This window comes from Phacochoerus africanus, chromosome 1 (assembly GCF_016906955.1).
Source record: "Phacochoerus africanus isolate WHEZ1 chromosome 1, ROS_Pafr_v1, whole genome shotgun sequence".
Classification (NCBI taxonomy): domain Eukaryota; kingdom Metazoa; phylum Chordata; class Mammalia; order Artiodactyla; family Suidae; genus Phacochoerus; species Phacochoerus africanus.
Window position 1 is genome coordinate 207178049 of NC_062544.1, and position 21532 is coordinate 207199580.

Consider the following 21532-nt stretch of genomic DNA (forward strand, 5'->3'; position numbering starts at 1 on the left):
TTTATTTAGTGTTCGGTGCTTACTTAACATAAACTCTATTGGGCATCACTCAGATTACAAAATAGGCCTTGGTCTCTTTGACCTTTAAATTATAATGAAGAAGCTAGTTTGATACTCTGAGACTCATTTCTTCTATGGTTTCCATAGAAATATGTGAGGATATGGTAGAAGAAGTCATAGTTAGACTTGAAGCATCTTTAGGGGATTGTATGTATGTGCAAATTTTAATTTCAATAATTAGAAGTTCCCAAGGGTGCACATTGCTGTACTAGCCATGATGCAGGATTAATTAAAGACCATGATCAAACTTTGTCTTGATGGCTGTTACATCCTTTGGATAATGCTCATAATGCAGATAGAAATTAATTTTGCCAGACACTGAAATGTTCTGCCATCTCCTAATTATGCCGTAGAAACATGATTTGTTTGGTTTAATTTTTAAAAAGAGCTCTCTTTTTTAAAACACTTAAGCCATTTCTTAAGCTTTGGCCAAGATAGGAGAGAAATCTGTCTATCTATCTGTCTGTCTGTCTATCTATCTATCTATCTATCCTCTATCTCACCTGTTTGGAGCTCTGTCTCCTCTAATTTAGGAATTATTTCTAAAATGGAAGTACATTTTATGTTGAGCTGGTAATTCAATACCTGTCTTACCAGGATATAGCACATTGAATTCCTTTCGCTTTTGCCTTGAGCTTTTAGCCTAAATAAGTCATCAGAAGGGTTTGTTTGTTCTGCCTTATAGTTTCTGATCAAAAGCTTCTTTATGAAAGATGAGATGCCAAAGGTGGAATTTAACTACAAGGTATATTTTCCATGTCTACTTTCTCCAAAAATCAATTTGAAAATCAACTCTTCACAAAATGTTTCAGCAACAACAGGTGTAAAAAAGACACAGAAATTAGAAACTGTACTTGACAGTGAACTCCAGGTGAGTCAGCCGTGTGGTAACTCACCAACACAGCTAATGTTGTTGTTGGCTAAATTAGCAGATATAGAAAAAGGGAAAGGGTTGCCATGGTGTATTCCACAGCGACTGGATCACTTTTGGAGTTTTGTTTTCCTTTCTTGGCCACATACTTTAATAAAGGCATTGTGAAAGTGGAACATATTCATAAGAGGGTAACTTGGCTGGTCAGGGAATTTTGACCTTGTCAAATGAGGAATGGTTGAAAGAACTAGGTGTTTGTTGTCATTGCTGTGGCTTTTATATATATACACATAGAGAGAGAGAGAGAGAGAGAGAGAGAGAGAGAGAGAGAGAGAGAGAGAGAGAGAGACCCTATGATAGAAAGTTGTATCACTATAAACATTTGAACAGCCTTCAAGCAAACCTAACCCAAGCCTATTTTCTTGATGAAAAATGAATTTTCTTAAGGACTTCTGTTTGATAATGCCATTATATGATAGGAAAACTGTCTAAATTGTAGCCTTTGGATTTTGCCTTTAAATATAGGTTACCAGTTGAATCTTCTTCTCTTATTAACCCTAACCCATAAACTATTGTTCCTTCTACCAGCCAACCAAGACCCCTGTCAGAGGCCCTCACTGTCGACAGCCCTCCTTTGATCCTTCTCAGGCTGTATCCATCCCTGTGGTGAGAGGAACGCTTAGGGCCAAAGAGATATGCCCACTCACAGCTCATGTCCCTGACTCCCAGATACTTGTTTCTGGGACCGATGGCATTAGCATCACCTGGAAGCTTGTTAGAAGTACAGTCCAGAACCTCAGGACTCACTCCACCGAGTCAGAATTTATGTTTTAACAAGGTCCCTGGTGATTCAAATACATATTAAATTTTGTCAAGCATTGTTCTAGACCATTCTCTGGGTACTTGAAACACTAGAATTCTGGGCCAATATGGCCCCGCATCTGCTTTCAGGGCTCATCCATGGGCTTGCCCTTCCAAGAGTATATCATGCTACCAATGGATATGTGCTAAGGCCTGAGGGGTGACCAAGAGGTGACCACTTGGGAGCATTTCTGTGGATGAAACTCAGAGACATTGGTTGATTTGTGCTCACTCATGCATGCAAAGCTGTCACACTGAGGAATACTGAGGTTTGAAAAAGAAGAGGGAGGTTCCCAGGTCTCTAACTGTATTGTTGCTCTGAGCCTGGGTGGAAATAGAATGCTCTGTGGTAGAAGTAAATCTTAAGTAAAAACAAAATCATAAAACCCCAAGCTCATATGTATGCAAAGCAATAATATTGCAACATGAAGATAAATCAAAAACCCCAAGTAAATCCTACATCACTTACCTCAAAGCAAATATACACTGTGGAATGTAGGTAAATCAGTTCTATTTCAGGAAATGTCTGGAATTTCTTAACTTTGTGCACAGCTCAGTATTTACACCGTGTTCCTTCTTTGTAATCTACCCTCCCTCATCAAATTTATGATTTGGCAGATTTATTGGATGCAAAGGAAACTAGAAAGAGGGGAAGACAATTCAGAAATTTCTGTTCTTTTGATTTACTTTTCAGAGCTCTGCTAAAGGAATGCTTTAAACGTGTGTTGAACAGTACTGGGAACTCTCCATAGAGCCCTACAATAGTTCTGCAAATAGGCATTTTTATCCTCCATTTTGCAAATAAGGTAACATATTATAAGGATTAAAATGACTTCCCTAAATCATGTACTAAATGAAGGCACTGAAATTTGAACCCAGGTCTGTATCCTTTAAACGTTAAGACTTCTTTTATGATATCAAAAGGCCTCCTTAAATAACATGCTTCACTCGTGCTAGGTACAATATCCTCACTTTGGTCAGGGATGGAAGAAGGGGGCACTGAACACCCACTTCTTTTTTTTTTTATTTCTATTGCTGTACCTGTGGCATGTGCAAGTTCCTAGGCTAGGGGTCGAATTGGAGCTGTAGCTGCCAGCCTATGCCATAGCCACTAAAACACAGGATCCAAGATGCATCTGTGGCCTCCACTGTAGCTTGTGGCAATGCTGGATCCTTAACCTACTGAGCAAGGCCGGGGATCGAACCCACATCCTCACAGACACTGTGTCAGGTTCTTAATCTACTGAGCCACAATGGGAACTCTTGAACACTCAATTCTTGCTGAACAGTTTGAATGGCTCACGTTGACCATGACCAAGAGAGAATATAATGTCAATGGTGGACTACATTTGTGTGCAGAAGTTAAAGATGGACATGTTTGCTTTGTCCATGTAATGTATTGTATTCAATACCATAAATAAACTTCCCCAGAAAGTGTTTTTGTAAACTTAAAGGGAAAAAAAATATGTGACATACAATCTCTTGAAATTTATTCCTTTTTAATCCCTCCAGAGTGGAGAAAGCAAAATGTTTGCAGCCGTAGGACCATGATCCAGGGGGCTCAGTTAGGGAAGGGGCTGGGTTCCCATTCTGTCAGTCAGAACCCTCTGTGCCCATCACCTTCCTTCGAAGCCTTGGTTGTTCCCCAAAGGGCCAAGGAGAGTTGGGCAAGGAGTTTGTAATAACTGATCTCTCTAATTGCCCTTTTATATATTCCAGACCATCTACTCTCAATCTCTTGTGAGGAAATAGAAACAGATAATATTCAGAAAATGTTTTTCTGAGAAACTTTTTTAATGTTAACTACTTTGTGCCTGTTGAAACTTGGTTATCTGGGGAGCTCAAAAGTAACTTCCTTTTGAGAAAGGAGACAAAAACTTACACAAAACTGAGGCCAATGCAACTTGCCAAAAGTCCAAATTTATAATAGAGAGAGTTGCCTCAGAATTGTTTCCTTTGCTGGGTGGCATTTTTCTTGTAGCTTTGTAGGAATTCCTCTCTCCTTTGTACACATGGTGACCCCTTGGCCCAGGAGGGCCCCCGTGTGGACCTGGCATACCAGCATCTACAGCACAGTGATTTCAGAACAGGGCCATGATACACTAGCTTCATGCAAAAATGTAACCCCTTCTGTCCTGGGAATTTCTCTAAAAATCTCATTTTATGTACATCTCAAAATGGATGAAGTCCTCCATCTCCTTTAAACAAACAGAAAACAATTTAAGAACTCATTTTTAAAGTATGAAATTAAGAAACATAGACTAATGAAAGGGAAAAGCAGCAACCAGATCAATCTGGCCTGAAGGATGAATATTGTTGTTGTGTCGTGATTTGTATTTTTAATAGTAAAGACTATGACCTATTCGTTTCAAAACTGGTTGGCCATGTGTTACAAGAAGGATATTGTGAAGGCAATGGACATAATTTAGACATCAATAATTTCATGTTGGTGAAATTATCACAAATGCTTATAAGATCGGCTCAGTAAGTTGAACTGGTATTTTCTGTTGTTGTTGTTGTTGCTGATGTTTTTTCTTTTTTTCTTTTTTGGCTGCACCTACATCACATGGAAGTTCCTGGGCCAGGCATCGTGGAGTAGGAGCTGCAGCTGCAGCTGTAGGCCTATGCCACAGAAACAGCAACACTGTATCTGAGTTGCATCTGTGACCTATGCTGCAGCTGTGGCAATGCTGGATCCTTAACCCAATGAGCGAGGTCAGGGATTGAACCCGCATCCTTGCAGATACTCTATTGGGTTCTTAACCCACTAAGCCACAGTAGGGACTCCAAATTGAATTGTTTAGTTGGAGACTTGAAGAGTTCTGGCTTTGAATATTGGAAATGAATGCTAGAACCATGCTATTCGAGGTTTTGAATGCCAGGCTGGGAAAGTGTTTCTGAATTTGATAGGCATCTGGATGTCCCTTTATGTTTCTAAGCTGGTTGGATCAGCAGCATGGAGAAAGGCAGAGGGTGGAATAATTCAGATGAAGAGAGAGTAGAAATGAAAATTGAGCTCTAAAATGACTGTCTTTACACAATTAATAAATGGCAAGTACGTACTGACTCTATACCACATGCTACATACAAACATTGAGTTGATATAAAAAACTCTGTAGTAGGTGCTTTGAACTTATCATATCCATTTAAAAATTACACTGTTAACAAAGTTACATGACTAAAAATTCCCTCTGTCAAACCTTAAACTTTTTATTTTTGCATTTACGGATCATCTTACCTGGTTCCTTGTTAAATGATGTGAATGGTACCTTTGTACATGTTGTGTAATGTACAACTTTCCCAACTAGATGTGGCAGCCCTACAGATTTTTACCATATATTTTTTACTTAAATGATATTTGGCATAATAAAAGTATTTATAACTGCAAAAAATAAATAAAATGACTGTCTTCACGTTAGCTCACTTTAGGAGCAAACAATTGTTTGGTAATTAAATATCTTTTATTTATTGATTTATTAAAGTAGATTAGATTTGCAATGTTGTGTTTGTTTCAAGTGTACAGCAAAGTAATTCAGATATCTATCTATCTATTCTTTTTTCAGATTCTTTTCCATTATAGATTTTTATAAAACATTGGATTTAGTTCCCTGCACTATATTTTAGATCCTTGTTGGCTATTTCTATAGATGTCTGTGAATCTGTTCCTGCTTTGTAAATATGTTCATTTGTATTATTTTTTTAAATTCCACAAGTAAATGATGTCATATGATATTTGACTTTTCTTACTTCATTTAGTGTGATAATCTCTAGGTCCATCCAGGTTGCTGCAAATGACATTATTTCATACATTTTTATGGCTGAGTAATATTACATTGTGTATATACCACACTTTCTTTATCCATTCATCTGTATATGAACACTTGGTTTGCTTCCATGTTCTTGGCTATTGCAAATAGTGCTCCTCTCTTTTCTAATTAGATCTTTCATCTTATCTGGATATATGCCCAGGAGTGGGATTGCTGGGTCATATGATAATTCTATTTTTAGTTTTTTAGGGAACATCTGTACTGTTTTCCATAGTGGCTGCAACAATTTTACCTGCCCATCAACAGTGCATGGGGGTTCCCTTTTCTCCACACCATCTCCAGCATTTATTATTTGTGTACTTTTTTTTTTTTTTTTTTTTTTTTGCTGCACCACAACATGTGGAAGTTCCTGGGCCAGGGATTGAACCCACGCCACAGCAGTGGCAATGTTGGATCCTTAAACTGCTAGGCCACCAGAGAATTTGTATTATTTATAGTCTTTTTGATGATGGCCATTCTGATGGGTTTGAGGTGATATCTCATGATAGTTTTGATTTGCATTTCTCTAATAATTAGCTATGTTGAACATCTCGTCATGTGCTTGTTATGTCTTCTTTGGAGAAATGTCTATTTAGGTCTTCTGTTCATTTTTTGATTGGGTTGTTTTTTTATTTTTTAGTTTTGAATGTAGCTATCAGGGATGAATTTCTGCAGTTGATTTTTTATTTTTTTAAATTATTTTTTAGTTTTGAGTGTGGCCATCAGGGATGAATTTCCTCAGTTAATTAAACCACTCCCTGCTGATTCTCCAGTGGCTTATTTCTAGCTTCTATATTAGGATTAGGCTGCTCCAGACCTTTCACTGTCCTGCTCACCCCCTACCGTCAACCCTACCAAGTTACATAGGCTTCTCTGGCTGGTCTTCTTCTACTCTGATGACTCACATGTAGCCCAATTAGGAATAAATAAGAGCATCATAAAAATACAAATCATGGTACATACACTGAATTTTCTCTTTTTCTCCTCACCCCCAACTCAATGGGCTTTTTGCTCTCATGATTTCCTCTGTCTTCAATGTACTTAATGCTATTCTACTTCAATCACCTTCTTGACTTCTCAGTAAGTCCTCATATCTGTCAAACTCCAGCTGAAAGACTACCTATTTCACAAAGCCATTAGACTGCTCTGACTTTCTTAAAGACTTATTATGTATTCTTTTAGCCCTTTGCACGGTACTTGGTACAAGGTTGAAGATCAGTAAACATGTATTGAATAAATGAAAACTTCTTTGACTCAACTCTAAGGGATTTTTCCCACCTCTGAGTTCTAATTACCATTTTATCCAGAGCAATTTATCTGGACTTTATGGAGAAATGTTAACAAGGATCTGCTGATGATGTTGACATGCAGAACAATTGTTAAATATTGTGGGAGTTACACTCTAAAGGGTTTGAAGGAGAGTTCAGAACATGAGGCTCCTTATACAGACTATGACAATGCCAGTCTATCAGTATATGTCTCTAAGGGTGACAACATTTCACGTCATCTTTGTCAGTTTAAAAAGTTATCTTTTTTAGTCCTAGGATAACATTTGTTTCATTCTGACAAGCATGGAGCTTTAAGTGGACCTTCTAAAACATGAGCATTTAGATGCCCAGGACTAAAAGAACCATGCAGTTTCCTCCCCTTTATCTAAAATATTTACCCTCAACCTTATGGGATTAACTTTCAATTTAGATGGCATCTGTGAATCCAAAGCTGTTGGCATAAAATGGACATATTTTCCTTTAGGAAAGGGACTGAGGTGGCTTTTGTTTGTTTTTTTGTTTTACTATTTGCCCATGACTCCAACAGTAATGCATTCCTAATATACCTCTCAACTGAAGTGCAGAAATGGCAAATTAGAAGAAGAGCTGCTGGAATGAGGAATGTTGATAGCAGCAAGAAATACCAGCATGATGGTGTAAGAAGCAATAGCTGATATAAGAACTAATAAACTGAACAGTTGAGAATCTTTTAGGTTTTGAGTAATAGCCTTACTCTTCATATACAATGGTTGCATCTCATGAAGGAAACTCTGAGAGGATAGGAAAGTATTACGGAGGTTTGACCATAAATCTAGGTAACATTTCAGATTTCAGTCTCTGTTTTGGCAAAATTAAGGGATGAAGAATATAGGACATACATGGATAATAAATCCCTTCCATGTCTTAAAATATGGAGTTTATGATGATTTTTATTAAGCCACAAAATAGTTATTTTTAATGTAAGCTGTTTAAAAAATGAGAATGTAAGTTTTTAAATGACATCCATCCAAATAATCCATTCATACTACTTCTGAAATAGAAAATATTTCTGTATGTCATTAAGTGAAACCCCAAAGTAGGTAATCCTGGGCTCTTTCTGGTCATAAATGTTAGGTATGTGCACAATTGGAGTGTCTTCTAGTGGGTATCTAATCCAATGCCTTTATTACTCCATAGTAAGGTAGGGTATCTTAGTTCTATGGGGCTCCTATAACAAAACACCAGAGACTGAGTAGCTTATAAACAACCAGAATTTCTCTCTCACAGCTCTGGAGCCTGGGAAGTCCAAGATGAAAGTGCTGGCAGATTCAGTGTCTAGTGGGGGCCTGCTTTCTGGTTCATATATGGTGCCTTCTCTCTGTAGTATCACACAGTGGAAACTTTGAGGGGTCTCTCTTTTTTTAAAGTACTAATGTTCTTCATGAGAAGCTTCCCTTGTGACCTAATCATCTCCCAAAGCCTTCACTTCCTAGTTCCATCACCTTGGGCATTACGATTTCAACATATGAGTTTGGGGAGAATACAAACCTTCAGAAAACATAGCAAAGGGAAGTGGAACCACATACATAGTATGCCCAGCTCTAAGCCACACAGAAAATTAGTATCGGTGCTAAGATTAGACCCAGGTTTTAGTGACTGTCAGTTCAGGAATCTTACATCCATAACATGTAACATTCTACAAATGGAATAAAGGAGCATTCAAACTCAAGGGCATCCTAACTTGGTTGGTGAATTTATTTATTCACCCATCATCATTAAAGAAGGACTTATTAAGTGATTACTATGTACCTGGCATTGTAAGTGTCCATGTTTGTTTTATTCTAAGTATTTGCTGTGAACACACACACACACACACACACACACACACACACACACACTGTGAACCATGAAATATTAGGTTGTACTTTTGTTTGGACCTCAGTCTTCTTCCCCTCATCCCTGAACATGACTATCTCAAGGACAAGCTCGTCTAAAGTTTCCCAAGCAGATAGACTTTACTTTTAAGGACTTACAGCCTTGGAGACTCCACAGCCTTTTTCTGTTACTCTCGTTACTATTCATCTTCACCTTCTCTGAATTCCACTTTTGTTTTCACTATAGGATTTTTATTCTACAGTTTAAGATGAGACATCAGGTCTCAGCAGCCATCTGATAATTTCTCTTAGCTATTAAGTTATCCTTTGGCTTTTTGTCTAATAATGTAATGCAATTATTTAGGTCTTTCTGCACAGATACTGATTTATGGAAATAGAAAAGGACCCTAGAGATGATCTAGTTCAACTACCTGGTTTCACAGAGGACCCCTGGAGTGCAGAGAAAAGAAAATGGTTCAAGTTACTCAGCAAATGAGTGGCAGACCTAGCCTTTGATCACAGGCTTCCAAACTGCCACTGAAAGTTCTTACCCTGGCATTGCATTACCCCTGGAATTCTCTCTTTATAGATACTACTGATCTGTTTTACTGCATCACGGACCTCTCCCTTGGAGGAATATAACCCACAGAGTTTCTTGGTTACCCATGCCAGTAAATGGTTAATCTCACTGAGCCCAAGGCCTTGGAAACTCCTGGGAGAGAGCCAGGTGAGCAAAGAGAGCAGATAAAGGCAGCACCTGCCTATGGGTTTGGAACAGCCTAGGGACACAGAGAGAATGTAAACACATTCTGCAAATCTTATTGTCTGACTCCAAGCCAGCGTCTTTTGGGTTCTTGTCATGGAAAATATTTCGTCTGAGGTCATTCATAGAACAGAGGAGCACTGAATACCCTCCAGGGTGCCAACCCAGTTCCCCCTTTTGTCCAGATTAAATAAGCAAGGGACTAACATTTCAGGGGCCTAGGAGGCCTGCCTTTCAACAATACAGGCTGGGAGGTAGGGAAAAGGAGACATTTAGAAAATAGATTGTGTTGTTCTGAACTGCTCTCTCCCCCTGGCTGCCCGCCCTCCTTCCTCCTCTGGCGCGGCCTCCCTCTGTTTGCTCACCCATACTTACAAGCACACGCCCTGCGTTTAGAGCAAGAGTTAATGTCTGTGTTTCCTCATAAATCTCGGTTTGCTGCCTGGAGCTATGTTTTTAATTCTGTGGTGGAGCTTTGAGATTTGAGATGAGTAGAAAGGCGGGGCCGCTGACGGAGGTAACAATGGACGCTGCCATTTTTTTTCACTCTGGGGAGCTGTCCTCCTCATTTGGTCCTTTGAACAGGTACTTTATACCTCAGTGTTGCGTCTGTGAAATCCAGGCTGGAAGAAGAGGAGGGCATTGAGGGAAAGGATATCGCCTGTCATGCACTGTACAAAAGGAGGCATGGCTTCTCTCTGGAGAAAGAAAAATGTATGGAATGATCAAATTCACCCAGACTGGTGACTGGCTGGAATATTTTTCTAGTTCGGCTAAAAATGACTTCAAGAAGGGAAGTCTTTTCGACAAAAACAATTCTTGTCTCACAGAGCGGGTTGTTGAAGAAAGTTATCCCTCCATTCACTGAGATCCTTTTTGTGCTGTTGAAACCATATTTAATGTCCATGGTTGATCCATTAGCCCTTGTATGATAACTTCTTCTGTTTAAAACTCATCTCTTCAACATGCCTTTGCTTTTTTTTGGTTTAGAAGGCAAATCTTTTGGGGGCTGCTGCGATGATTTAAGGTAGTAATTGCTTAGGCCTTCCACCCTGCCAACAACTGTATTTGAGAAGAATTCGGCCTCTGAGTCACTGAGTAGAACATGTAATTAACATGACTAAAGGAAGAGCTCTGGTTTTTGCACATTCTGGTCTTCAGTTTATATACCTATAAAATGAAAGAATTAGATACACACCTCTAAGGGGCCTTCCAACTCACACAGTCTAGGATCCTAACAATCTCCAGCTTTTATAAGCCCTCTTCCTCCACCAAGTTCTTATGAGTCCTAATGGATCCTTTCTTCTGCTTCTATACCTTTCTGTGAGGTTTTTAAATTTACCAGCAGGAAAGGGTACCTTGGCCTTCTTGCTTCCACTAAGGTAGGAAAGGAGGCCAGATCCATCTGGTTTCCTTGAGGATAGAAAGCATAAAATAAGTTGTAATAGGTGAAGTTCTATAATGAGGCTTTCAGGTTTCTATTGATACTTGTTTAGGCCTGGGAGGCATATGATAGTAAAATAAGATCAGAGATCATCAGATCATGGGCTTCTGGTGTTCAAGGACTGAACCTTATCCAGAGAATATACCAATTAAATGGTGGAATCAAAGATAAGCAACTTAGGAATGTCTCAGAGAACCACATTTAAGGTGATTTAAAAGATTATTTTCAACCAATTACAGAAGTTTTCTAGAACTATGCTTATTCAGTCTGAAGAAAAGAGAGTTGAAGGGGTGTTTTAAGTTGAATGCAAGTCTCTCTGATGGATTTAAGTCTAAGTAGGAAATTATATACATCAAGCAGAAGGTGAACCCATAAGAAATACCCTGGGACTCAGAATCAGGTGGAGGATGAGGGGATAAAGGGTGAAGCAGAACACAGAGGATTCTAGCAACTCCTCTCTGCTAAAGATTTGCTTCTCTGGTTTTGTCTATGTCCAGGCATCATGTGTTTTTCCTCCTCCTTTTTATTTTCTTCCACTAGTAGTTCTTGACTTGACCATCTGATTAACCCTGGTCATATTTTTTTTCTCTTATTTCCTCTTAAGTTCACCCATTTCTATCAAAGATGTTTTTAAATTGCTTGTAAGTGTTCAATAAAATAAAAAATATAAAGTCTCTAACAGTAAATAGTACCATTATGGTATATAATAGGGACTTAATATTTGCTAGCTGGACAGTGACTTCCAGCATACCAGATGCTTTCTCATGAAATTGTTACCTGAAGATCTGGAAGGTGGTGTGAAAAGCCCAAAGACACAGAGAAAATGAAGGCCAGGGTTTATACTGAGAGAATGATATTGAGAAGAAAGCTACCAAATCTTTCTTTGCTAAATAATTTGATTCTGGCATTCTTTATCTGGGACTCTACCCCCACTTTGATTAATTTGACCAGAGCAGCTCAGTGAGAAAGATCCCATCTTCTCAGCCTGACAACATAATGTTTTTCTAATTTCCCAATACACTTTTAGTGCACTTATTCTCCTATAATCTCATAATTGCTAATGTTGCAAATATTAAAATTTTACAGTTCATTTTGAGAAAGATATTTTCTTTCTGACCTTTAGCTGGATCCCAGGGCAGGCTTTTTGCCCACAGATTAGGGCAGGCTCCTTAGGGCAATTTATTTAACTCTGTGTATATTGGAAATAAGGCTGCATTGTGTAATGGCAGGGGCTTAACTTGGAATGTATTTTGTAATGATAGCCCAGAATGGTGAAAAGATCCCCATATGAAATCTAGACAGAGCTCAGCTCTGTCTGCAGTGATGCTTTGGAAACCTTAGTCCTTTCTAAGCCTTGATTTTCTTATCTTCAGAAAGAAGGCACTGGGTTATAGCTTCCAAAAGCCCTTCTAGCTCTGACATTGTTCAGTTTATATAACTTAAACTGCTATTCCACCACATGATGGATGATTTGTGCTTTTCTGTGTTTATAAGATAACAAGGTAGGTGTTGAAGTTCCCAAGGAATGTTGGGACAATACTTGGTATGGGCTTTGTAGCAGCAGATGTGTTCTATTCAGGGGGGCTAATTTGAGGCCCCTAAACTAAAGAAGCCATAATCCAGAGGCTTCCTGTGGATCTTCTATGTCCTTGATTTGGTGAAGGCTAGTAGCGTCATGACGGTAGCTGCCTACACCATTCACACAGACTTACTGAGCTCATGGAATGTCACTACATGGAGATATCCTAAAGGACACATGGGGACACGGAGATTTAAAAAAAGAAATGAGTTTGCCTATAGTAACACAGCATTAAGTACCAGAACCAAGACTCTAACACAGGGCTCCCTGTCGTCTTGGTGAATGCATTTTTCACTCCACTCTGTCAACTTAGATTGTCACTCTTATGGTAAGGATGAGTAACTCTTTAATAAATAGTTCCTGGTTGTAACAGTGTCTGTATTGTCCACAATCGCCCTAATGTTTGACAGAATATGATAGTTGTTTATAGTGCTCTGGTACTAAAAGATTTGCTGAGAAGTACCACCTTAGTTTTAACTCGAAAGAGATGACTTAGTTGTAGATTTATCTTCCCAGCTATCACCTCTGGAACTCAGGAGAGAAGGTTGGCTAAACTTGTATATTTAGAAGTATACTACATCTCTGAGGAAAGGCATTACCATGCTCAAATTGATTGGTTCGTTAGAAATAGGGTCCCTCTTGCATTTCATGCTTAAACTTCATTTGGAGTTCCCCTAAGGTGAAAGAATGTAAACTGTATTTACTAGGGAAGCTATCTTGGCAGATTTTCATCCCCTTTGGATAAAAGCAAAATTGCACCCAGCACATAAATTGACACATGAAGCAGTAAGTAATTGTTTCATGCAAGTTGGTTTAATGGACTCGAGCGAGAATGCTCTATTAACTTGTGTGCATAGAATATTCATTGAGCTTAGGGCTTATTACCAGGCAAGGAAAAAAAAAAAAGAATAAGGGAAAGTATGGGAGGATGATAAATATCAGTGTAGCAGCTGAGAAAGTGAGCCTTAAAAGGAAAATTTTAGAGGTATCTATGCTATTTTTATTTTCCGCTCTCTTCTTTTTTCCTTCTTCCTTTTTTTACCCCCTTTCTGGGCAAAATATATAAGTACAAAAAAGGTGGAGCATCAGCCTCCAAATATAATCATCAAAATTCTGAGAAGTGGGCAGCAGAATGTGCCAGGCTCTTTTCTTAACTTCCCTTTTGTAAGAAGAAGTTGACGAATCAGCCAGTTTGGGGTGTTTTATGCATATGTGTGAGATTGTGTTTATACGCATCTCTATATGGATAAAAATTCAGAAACCACAGTGACATTCCCAAAGGGATACTTCCTTAATACAGGAAGTGACAGCTTTGTGAAGGCATCACAATTGAGCTCTGCTTTTTCATTCTATATCCCAGGATTTAATTTCTAGAAAAAACGAGAGCTCTGTGATGTTCCATGGGACTGCTTAGAATTACAGGCAACTTAGTACTAATGCTTGTCAAATGCAAAGCACCTGAGCTTGGCTTAACCTCCAGGGATCTCCGCATTTAGAGATGTTTAAAACCACAAACCATAAATTCTGACAGGTACATGCAAAGGAAGAGGCCACAGAAATTACAAATTTGTTATTCATTGTGGCCACATTCCCCGACACAACTTCTCACCCACCATCACTCCCAATCTGACTTTCTCTTGCTCTGCCCTTGGGTTTATCAGATGACCAAGCTTGGGCTATAAGAGATAGTGGCTGCCTCCCACATATTCTGGGTCAGGACTGTCACCAAGTACAGTCTTCCTATGAGCATTGACATGTTTGTTGCTGCACTTTCAGTGGGTGTAATGTGTTCAGAGCGAGCGTAGGAACCATTAGATATAAAAGCTGAGATCACAGTGTATTTTGAAATGGCCATTATCCCTCTTAAAAGTCATACATACTCTCTTTTTTGGGAAGTTCTAATGTCTTTTCTCAGTCATTTCTTGCTTGTGTTTACTGCGTTGTGGATACAGCAGTTGTTATCTTCCTTCTCCTCAAGGCTGTCTCCCTTGTTGACTCTGTCATCCACGTTTCAGTTTCCATGTCACCACCTTGACTCTTCCTTCTTCCTTGCTCTTTTAACTTTGACCATACGAATAGTGGTGAGTTCAATATCCATTATCTCCAACCCTGGCCTTTGTCCAGAGCACCAGAATCACATTTACAATGAAGCACTTACACATAGAATTCTCAATAACACCTTGAACTTATCATGTTAGAAACCAAATTCATCCTTTTCTTCTTACCTCCTAAATTACCTGAAATAATTCAATTAGTTATTAGGTCAGCCACTTATCTCAGCATCAATAAGGAGGCTTGCTAGGGTATTACATTCCCTTCACACTCATTTCTTTTTGTTTTAATCTAATGAAAATGGCTAATTTAAATGAAAACTCATTTCTTACAGGAGACAAGGAGAAGGTCTTAGGATCTACTGGGGGAGTCCAGAGCAGCAGTCACTCTTGTCCCGCTGGAACCCATGGTCCACTGAAGTGCCTTATGCTACATTCACTGAGCACCCTGTGAAATACACCAGTGAGAAGTTTATTGAAATTTGCAAGGTACGAGGCAGCTTGGGCATCACTGTTAAATTAGCATTTTGGGGAAAGGTATGTGCTTTTAAAACCTATACTGTTAAAAAAAATTAAGCTGCATCCTTGGGTTTATATACATAAAATCTATAATAGGTTTTTATAGAACATTTTTTAGTAAACAGTGCAGCTGTTTTATATATGAAAAAATATATTTATATTCGGCCACAGCCATAGCTACAACTCGGGATCCAAGCCACGCCTGCAACCTACACCACAGCTCTCAGCAACACCAGATCCTTAACGCACTGAATGAGGCCAGGGTTCAAACCCGCATCCTCATGTATCCTAGTCAGGCTCATTAACTGCTGAGCCATGAAGGGAACTCCTATTTTTCCTTTGCTAATTTCTTAGCAAAGAGTATGGTGTAATAGTGTTTAAAATTGCAATAATTGTGTTTTTCAGTGTTTATTTTGTACAGAATATATATAAAAATTTCTATTTATAAATAAATTCTAATTAGGGAAGGAGAGTGCAGTAGTGTGAAATACGAAGGTAGACATGGCTCTGTGGTCATGTTTAAATCCATTTTTCCTCTGGGACTCTTGGTGGTCACATCTCTAAAATGCACACCATGAACAACTGTCCTTCCTTTCAACCTCACTGATCCATTGCAACATTAAACAGAGAAAGTATGTATAAATGCTCCATAAATTGTAAAGCAATTAAGAGTATTTTTATGTCTTTAAATATCATCTCCCCAAGGAGATTTTAAAATCATCAGTGGCAGGGAGGTCCCTTTCTACTACTATTTCATCTTCCCTAGGGAGACCTAATCCATGGTAGGACATGCTAAGTAGTCAGGAAATAAAACAGGAGTTTCCTGGTGGCCTAGCAGTTAAGGATTTTGGTGTTACTGCTGAATCTCAGGTTCAATTCCTGGCCTGGGAAGTTCCGCATGCTGTGGGCACTGCCATTAAATAAGTAAGTAAGTAAATAAATAAATAAATAAATAAAAAGAAAGGGAAGTAAAGCAGGTGGAGCTATGAATGCAGCTCCTTTGTATTTTATATTTTCAACAGAACCAGATGTATACATAGGAGTGTGCTTAAAGGCCTAGAAATTCTTGCTTCTTTGTCCTCTCTCTGCTTATCTTATGTTTATATTTTATATTTTTACTTATTTCAGAATATCATAACTCTTTATTTGCTATAAATTCAAAACATGGCAACCTACATATAATGTTCTTCTGGGTTGGATGGCACATACTACATTTCTTGCATTATTTTAAACACCCTTATTCATATGAGTGAATATGAATATGTACAAGCAAGTATTTTTAATCAATGTCTCTTTAAAAAAAATGATCTGAGGCAAAATACATGTGACTAGAGGCTAGACAGGTTCTTTATTCCCCCAACAGGTATATGAAGCTGGTATGAGTCCTATTCTGCTCTCAGGAAAGGTCAATGGTCTTCTCAAGATTTATACAAATGTCCTTAGGAGCTGATGATCTCAAGGTTTGCCTCTTACTCTAAGCTATTGAAAGCACTAAATTAGTTCATTGTATGGATCACCACTCTCCAAGATACTCCTATTGCACAACATCTCACCCCAAGCATCAACATCAGCCACCAGCCTGGCTCTTAACCATCCAAAGTCAACAATAACAAAAAACCAAAATGAAAACCAATAAGAATAACATAACACTGACACAAGGCATTTGTGTAGACTCCCTGAGGACCTCTGGGAGATAGAGTGGGAGTTTACATCACAGCGACACAGGAAGTTCAAATGGAATATCAAATCCTTATTTTTAAAAGACTTCAGTAATAATAATGTTCTGATGCATCACTTCATAATCTTCTCTCTTCTCTCTCTCTATCCTACTCTTGCTTCTCCCCAAACTCTTCTTGTTTTGCTTTGTCTTATTAAAAGTGGAGTCCTTTATCTATTTCTTTTTTGTAAACACTGGTTAATCCAAAGGAAAGTGCTTAATAATGTATGTTTCCAAAGCCATTTCCTGCCTTTAAAGGCAATCTGGTTCTAACAATTAATATAATGTATATTTTGAAGTACTAGTAATTCTTTTTTTTAAGAAATGCAAGTAAAAAATAGATACCAACTGCCTCAGTTATTATGTCCATCAGGTCCTGGGCCAAATCTTCTCTTATTCCTCATACCTGATACGTTTAAGCACTTATTCTCTGAGTGTCCTTTGCTGGAAGAAGTTCAGGGCAAAGGATTATAAAAACAAGTTCTGTTAACTGCAGAGAAATGCCGCTGCATTACTCTAATACTTGATAGTGCTTTATTTTTTCCTGCCATATATAAATAAAATCAAATAATTTAAAAGGAAGATGAAAAATAAAATATCAAAATGGGGGAGGAATAACTATTTTCCCAATATCTGTGAGTACAGTTAGTAGATGGAAATATTAAGTTCTGCCCAAGGCTTTCTATCAGCCTAGGTTAAAGGAGAAAATTGATGTTCATATAACTCTCATTGGATGGAAATAAGAGCAGCAGGGGTGAATGAGAGTGTGTGTGTGTGTGTGTGTGTGTGTGTGTGTGTGTGTGTGTGTGTGTGTACATGCGTATGGGCCTGATGAGTGGTTTGTTGGTTGAATTTTGGTTAAACTACTTTGTGAATCTGTTAAGTGTATTTCCTTTAAGGTTTTTTTCATTAAATTATTCTTCCAAAGTCTTTTTTTTTTTTTCTTCTTGGCAACAGTCTGGGACTTTTATTTGCCAAGACATTTCTTGGTCAGAGGCCATCTTGAGTGAGAAGTGAGTCCCAGCTCACTAAGAAAACAAGTGATCTCAGGCTGGGATATGAGATGATGAGTTCTATGATCCAGTTCTTTGAGTCTTAGATTCTCTTTTATTGTTGGTTTTTATGTCACAGTGTTCTTTGTGTTTAGTATGTTTTCCAAAATTGGCTTTGATTAATACCCAGTTATATTACTACAAAATAAATATGAAGGACAATAATTCTGCAGATATAAAAATTTCTTTTATAGGAATAGTTTGGCATAACAAGATTTTAAAAGGACAATGTAAACTAGTTTTTCCATTTTCCTTTTGAATGAAATAGAAAAAAGTAGGGAGTTCCTGTTGTGGCTCAGCAGTAATGAACCTGACTAATATCCATGAGAATGTGGGTTTGATCCCTGGCCTTGCTCAGTGGGTTTAGGATCCAGCGTTGCAGTGAACCATGGTGTAGGTCACAGATGGGGCTGTGATCTGGTATTGCTGTGGTTGTGGCATAGGCTGGCAGCTGCAGCTCTGAAAAAAAAAAAAAGCAAAAAGTAGAATATGGGAGAAATGCATAGCTAAATGAATTACTTGAAGTAATTTAATTCAACTTAGCAAAACTATATGGTGAGAGGAAATCATGGAGAGCTGAGATACCCACAGTTGAAAACTTCAAATTGTTTGCAACCTAATGGAATAACTTTTTTTTTTTTTTGCTATTTTAGGGCCACACCCAAGGCATATGGAGGTTCATAGCCTAGGGGTAGAATCAGAGCTGTAGCTGCCGGCCTATGCAGTGTGGGATCTGAGCTGCTTCTGTGACCTACACCACAGCTCATGGGCAACACCAGATCCTTAACCCACTGAGTGAGGCCAGGGTCCGAACCCTCATCCTCATGGACCCTAGTTGGGTTTGTTAGCCACTGAGCCATGAAGGGAACTCCCAGAAGAACTTATTTTAAAAAATACATTTATAAAATTTATGTTTTGTTTTTATTCAGAATCTTTATAGCACTTGGAATCTCTTTATTCAACAAAAATTTTTGGCACTTACAAAGTGTGGGTATCATGATTATTATTAAAGATATAAACATAAATGAGACCAAATTATTGCCTTTGTGAAAGGCATTGTTTAATTAAGGAGGCAGATAAAAATGCAAAGATTTTTCAATAAATACTAATGGATGGAGTCCTAATAAGTACTAACAGAAGTCTGGATCAAGTGAAGGTAAGTAGAGACACTCAAATGTGCATTGAATGTCTTAGACATAGTTGAGCTGAAGTTTAATCTTCTATGGTTCCCACCATAATTGTAATGGCTCAGATGATAGGTATAAGGGCCTAAATTAAGTTAGGGATGGTAGGAATGGAGAGAAGATGAAGGAATTTTGAGATACTCAGGACATTAATGGAAGAAGGTAACTAGTAATATTTGTTAGGTAAAGGAGAGGAAGAAGTCAAAGATGGCATGGTCTGTCTTGGGTGGATGGTGGGCCCATTCATTTGAAAGGGGAAAAGTGAAAGAAGAGTAGGGTTGTGGGTTCAGTTTAGGACATGCTGAGTTTGAAACGTCCATGGAACGTGGGGTTGAGTTGGTTGCCAGGCAGTTAGAAATTTACATCTGTCTGAAGCTCAGGAGGGAAAGCTGAGCTGGTAATATAGGTTTCAGATCATACAACACTGGGTCAAAGCTGAGTCATGGGGCTGATTAGTCAGAAAGATACCTGAGGAAGGAGCATTAAGGACAAAATTGCTTTCAAATTCAAATATATACTATTTCTAAGTCTTTTAGCAGTGGTCTGAAAAATTACCATCAAATTTATGAAATATTTTATCCAAATACTTCTTTTACACATCTCACTGACTGTACATCATTTCTACATCTGTTAAGTATGTTGGTCAAATGGCCTCTTTCCAGACTTTCTTTCTTATCTCTAAGCCTTACTAAACTTCTTCAATCTGTGTATGCATATACTTTGCATTTCTCATATAAAATGGTTGTGAAAATAGCAAATATTTTTGGCATTGGTTTCATTATTACAGGATGAAAATAACCTCATATAAATTAGGTAACTATATTTTATATTTATTGATAACAGTTTGCATGTTTTCATGTAATTCAACTAACAAAAAACCCTTTGCGTTCAGGATGCTATCCCCACTTTTAAACAAGAAGACACTTAGAGAGATTAAGTGAATTGACCTAGGTATTATAATAATAACTGTATTTCCACACCCAAGCAATTTTCTAATACTCAGGGAAATGGGATCAACCAGAAGGAATTCTGTGTGTGTATTTATAATCATTACTATTATATAATATGTGATATTTTACAATCAAGGTCAATTTTCCTCAATTGTTTCATCACTTCATATTTGTAATTTTTAGCCTTTCTTCTTTTAACCATTTGTACTGAACCAGCTTCATTTGCTCAATGTGAGACAAACCAAATGCTTAGATGTTGAGGTTTTCAGCAGAGAAGGGATTTATTCAGGAGACATATAAGCCAGGGCATGGGAGAACAGGTCTCCAATTTGCCTCCCCAAAGGCAAGAGGTTGGGCTATTTATGGGATAAAGAAACAAGGTGGACTGAGGTGTGATTAGAGGTAAGAAGAAACTGAGGTGATCTGGCTCTGTGTAGGCGTATTTGAGTTGCATGCTTCTTCTTAGGAAGCATGTTCAGAAAACGGTGGCATTAGCATGATCTGAAGGTGAGGTTTTTGGCCCTCTGACATCAAATGGTCATCCTTTGGACACTTAGGCCCATTTGGATGGTCTGTGATCTTGACCATTTTGAGCTGGGCAAGACTAGCTCCATGTTCCTGAAAAACAACTTAAGTAACCATTACTATAATCACTCATTTGTTAGCAGTGCTATCTATAGGGTTAAAAGAATCTTATATTCTCTAAACTAAAAATGAAGCTTAGGAGTTCCCGTCGTGGCGCAGTGGTTAACGAATCCGACTAGGAACCATGAGGTTGTGGGTTCGGTCCCTGCCCTTGCTCAGTGGGTTAACGATCCGGCGTTGCTGTGAGCTGTGGTGTAGGTTGCAGAGGCGGCTCGGATCCCGCGTTGCTGTGGCTCTGGCGTAGGCCGGTGGCTACAGCTCCGATTCAACCCCTAGCCTGGGAACCTCCATATGCCGCAGGAGCGGCCCAAGAAATAGCAACAACAACAACAACAACAACAACAACAAAAGACAAAAAGACAAAAAAAAAATGAAGCTTAGATGACATGTAGTTTGCAAGAACAATAAATGTAGGCTTAGTCAGCAAAGGCAGGTTGCAGGATATTATTTATTAAGCGAGGTATAGTTCAAGGGAGCTCACTGATGCCTGCCCTCTGTTCTACATTCTCTTGCTGGGTTCTTGGATCGTGTGGAGAGTCTTGCTGAGCTATTGAATCATAGTGAATGGATGGATCATGCCTGTTCTACAGCCAAATCAAAGTGATCTATAGACCAATGCTTTTTACTCTTGTGCAGCATCTTTCTCCTTATTTTCAAGGGAATTATGAAAGTGATCCAATGTTTTAGCAATCAAATATAATTTTATATCCTTAATCCATTTGTTTCCCATCACATCAATTCAACAGATATTCATTAAGTATCCACCTGGCATTGAATATTACATGCTGAGCAATGCTGTAGATAATTGCTGGATAGCAAGAAGAATAAAACAGATTTTGCCCTCTAGACACTTAGAGTGTAGGAGAAGGCAAAAACAGTGATTAACAAATTATAATTTAATGTGCAAAT

At 38.4% G+C, this 21532-nt stretch overlaps 1 protein-coding gene across 1 annotated transcript in view; it reads left to right on the forward strand.

Annotated features, from left to right (window-relative positions):
- TPRG1 (tumor protein p63 regulated 1) overlaps positions 1 to 21532 on the forward strand; it is a 139015-nt gene that overhangs the window by 107176 nt on the left and 10307 nt on the right. The window contains exon 5 of the mRNA XM_047788648.1: positions 14892 to 15045. Within this exon, the coding sequence (XP_047644604.1) occupies positions 14892 to 15045 (154 nt within the window). The remainder of the gene's footprint in view (positions 1 to 14891; positions 15046 to 21532) is intronic.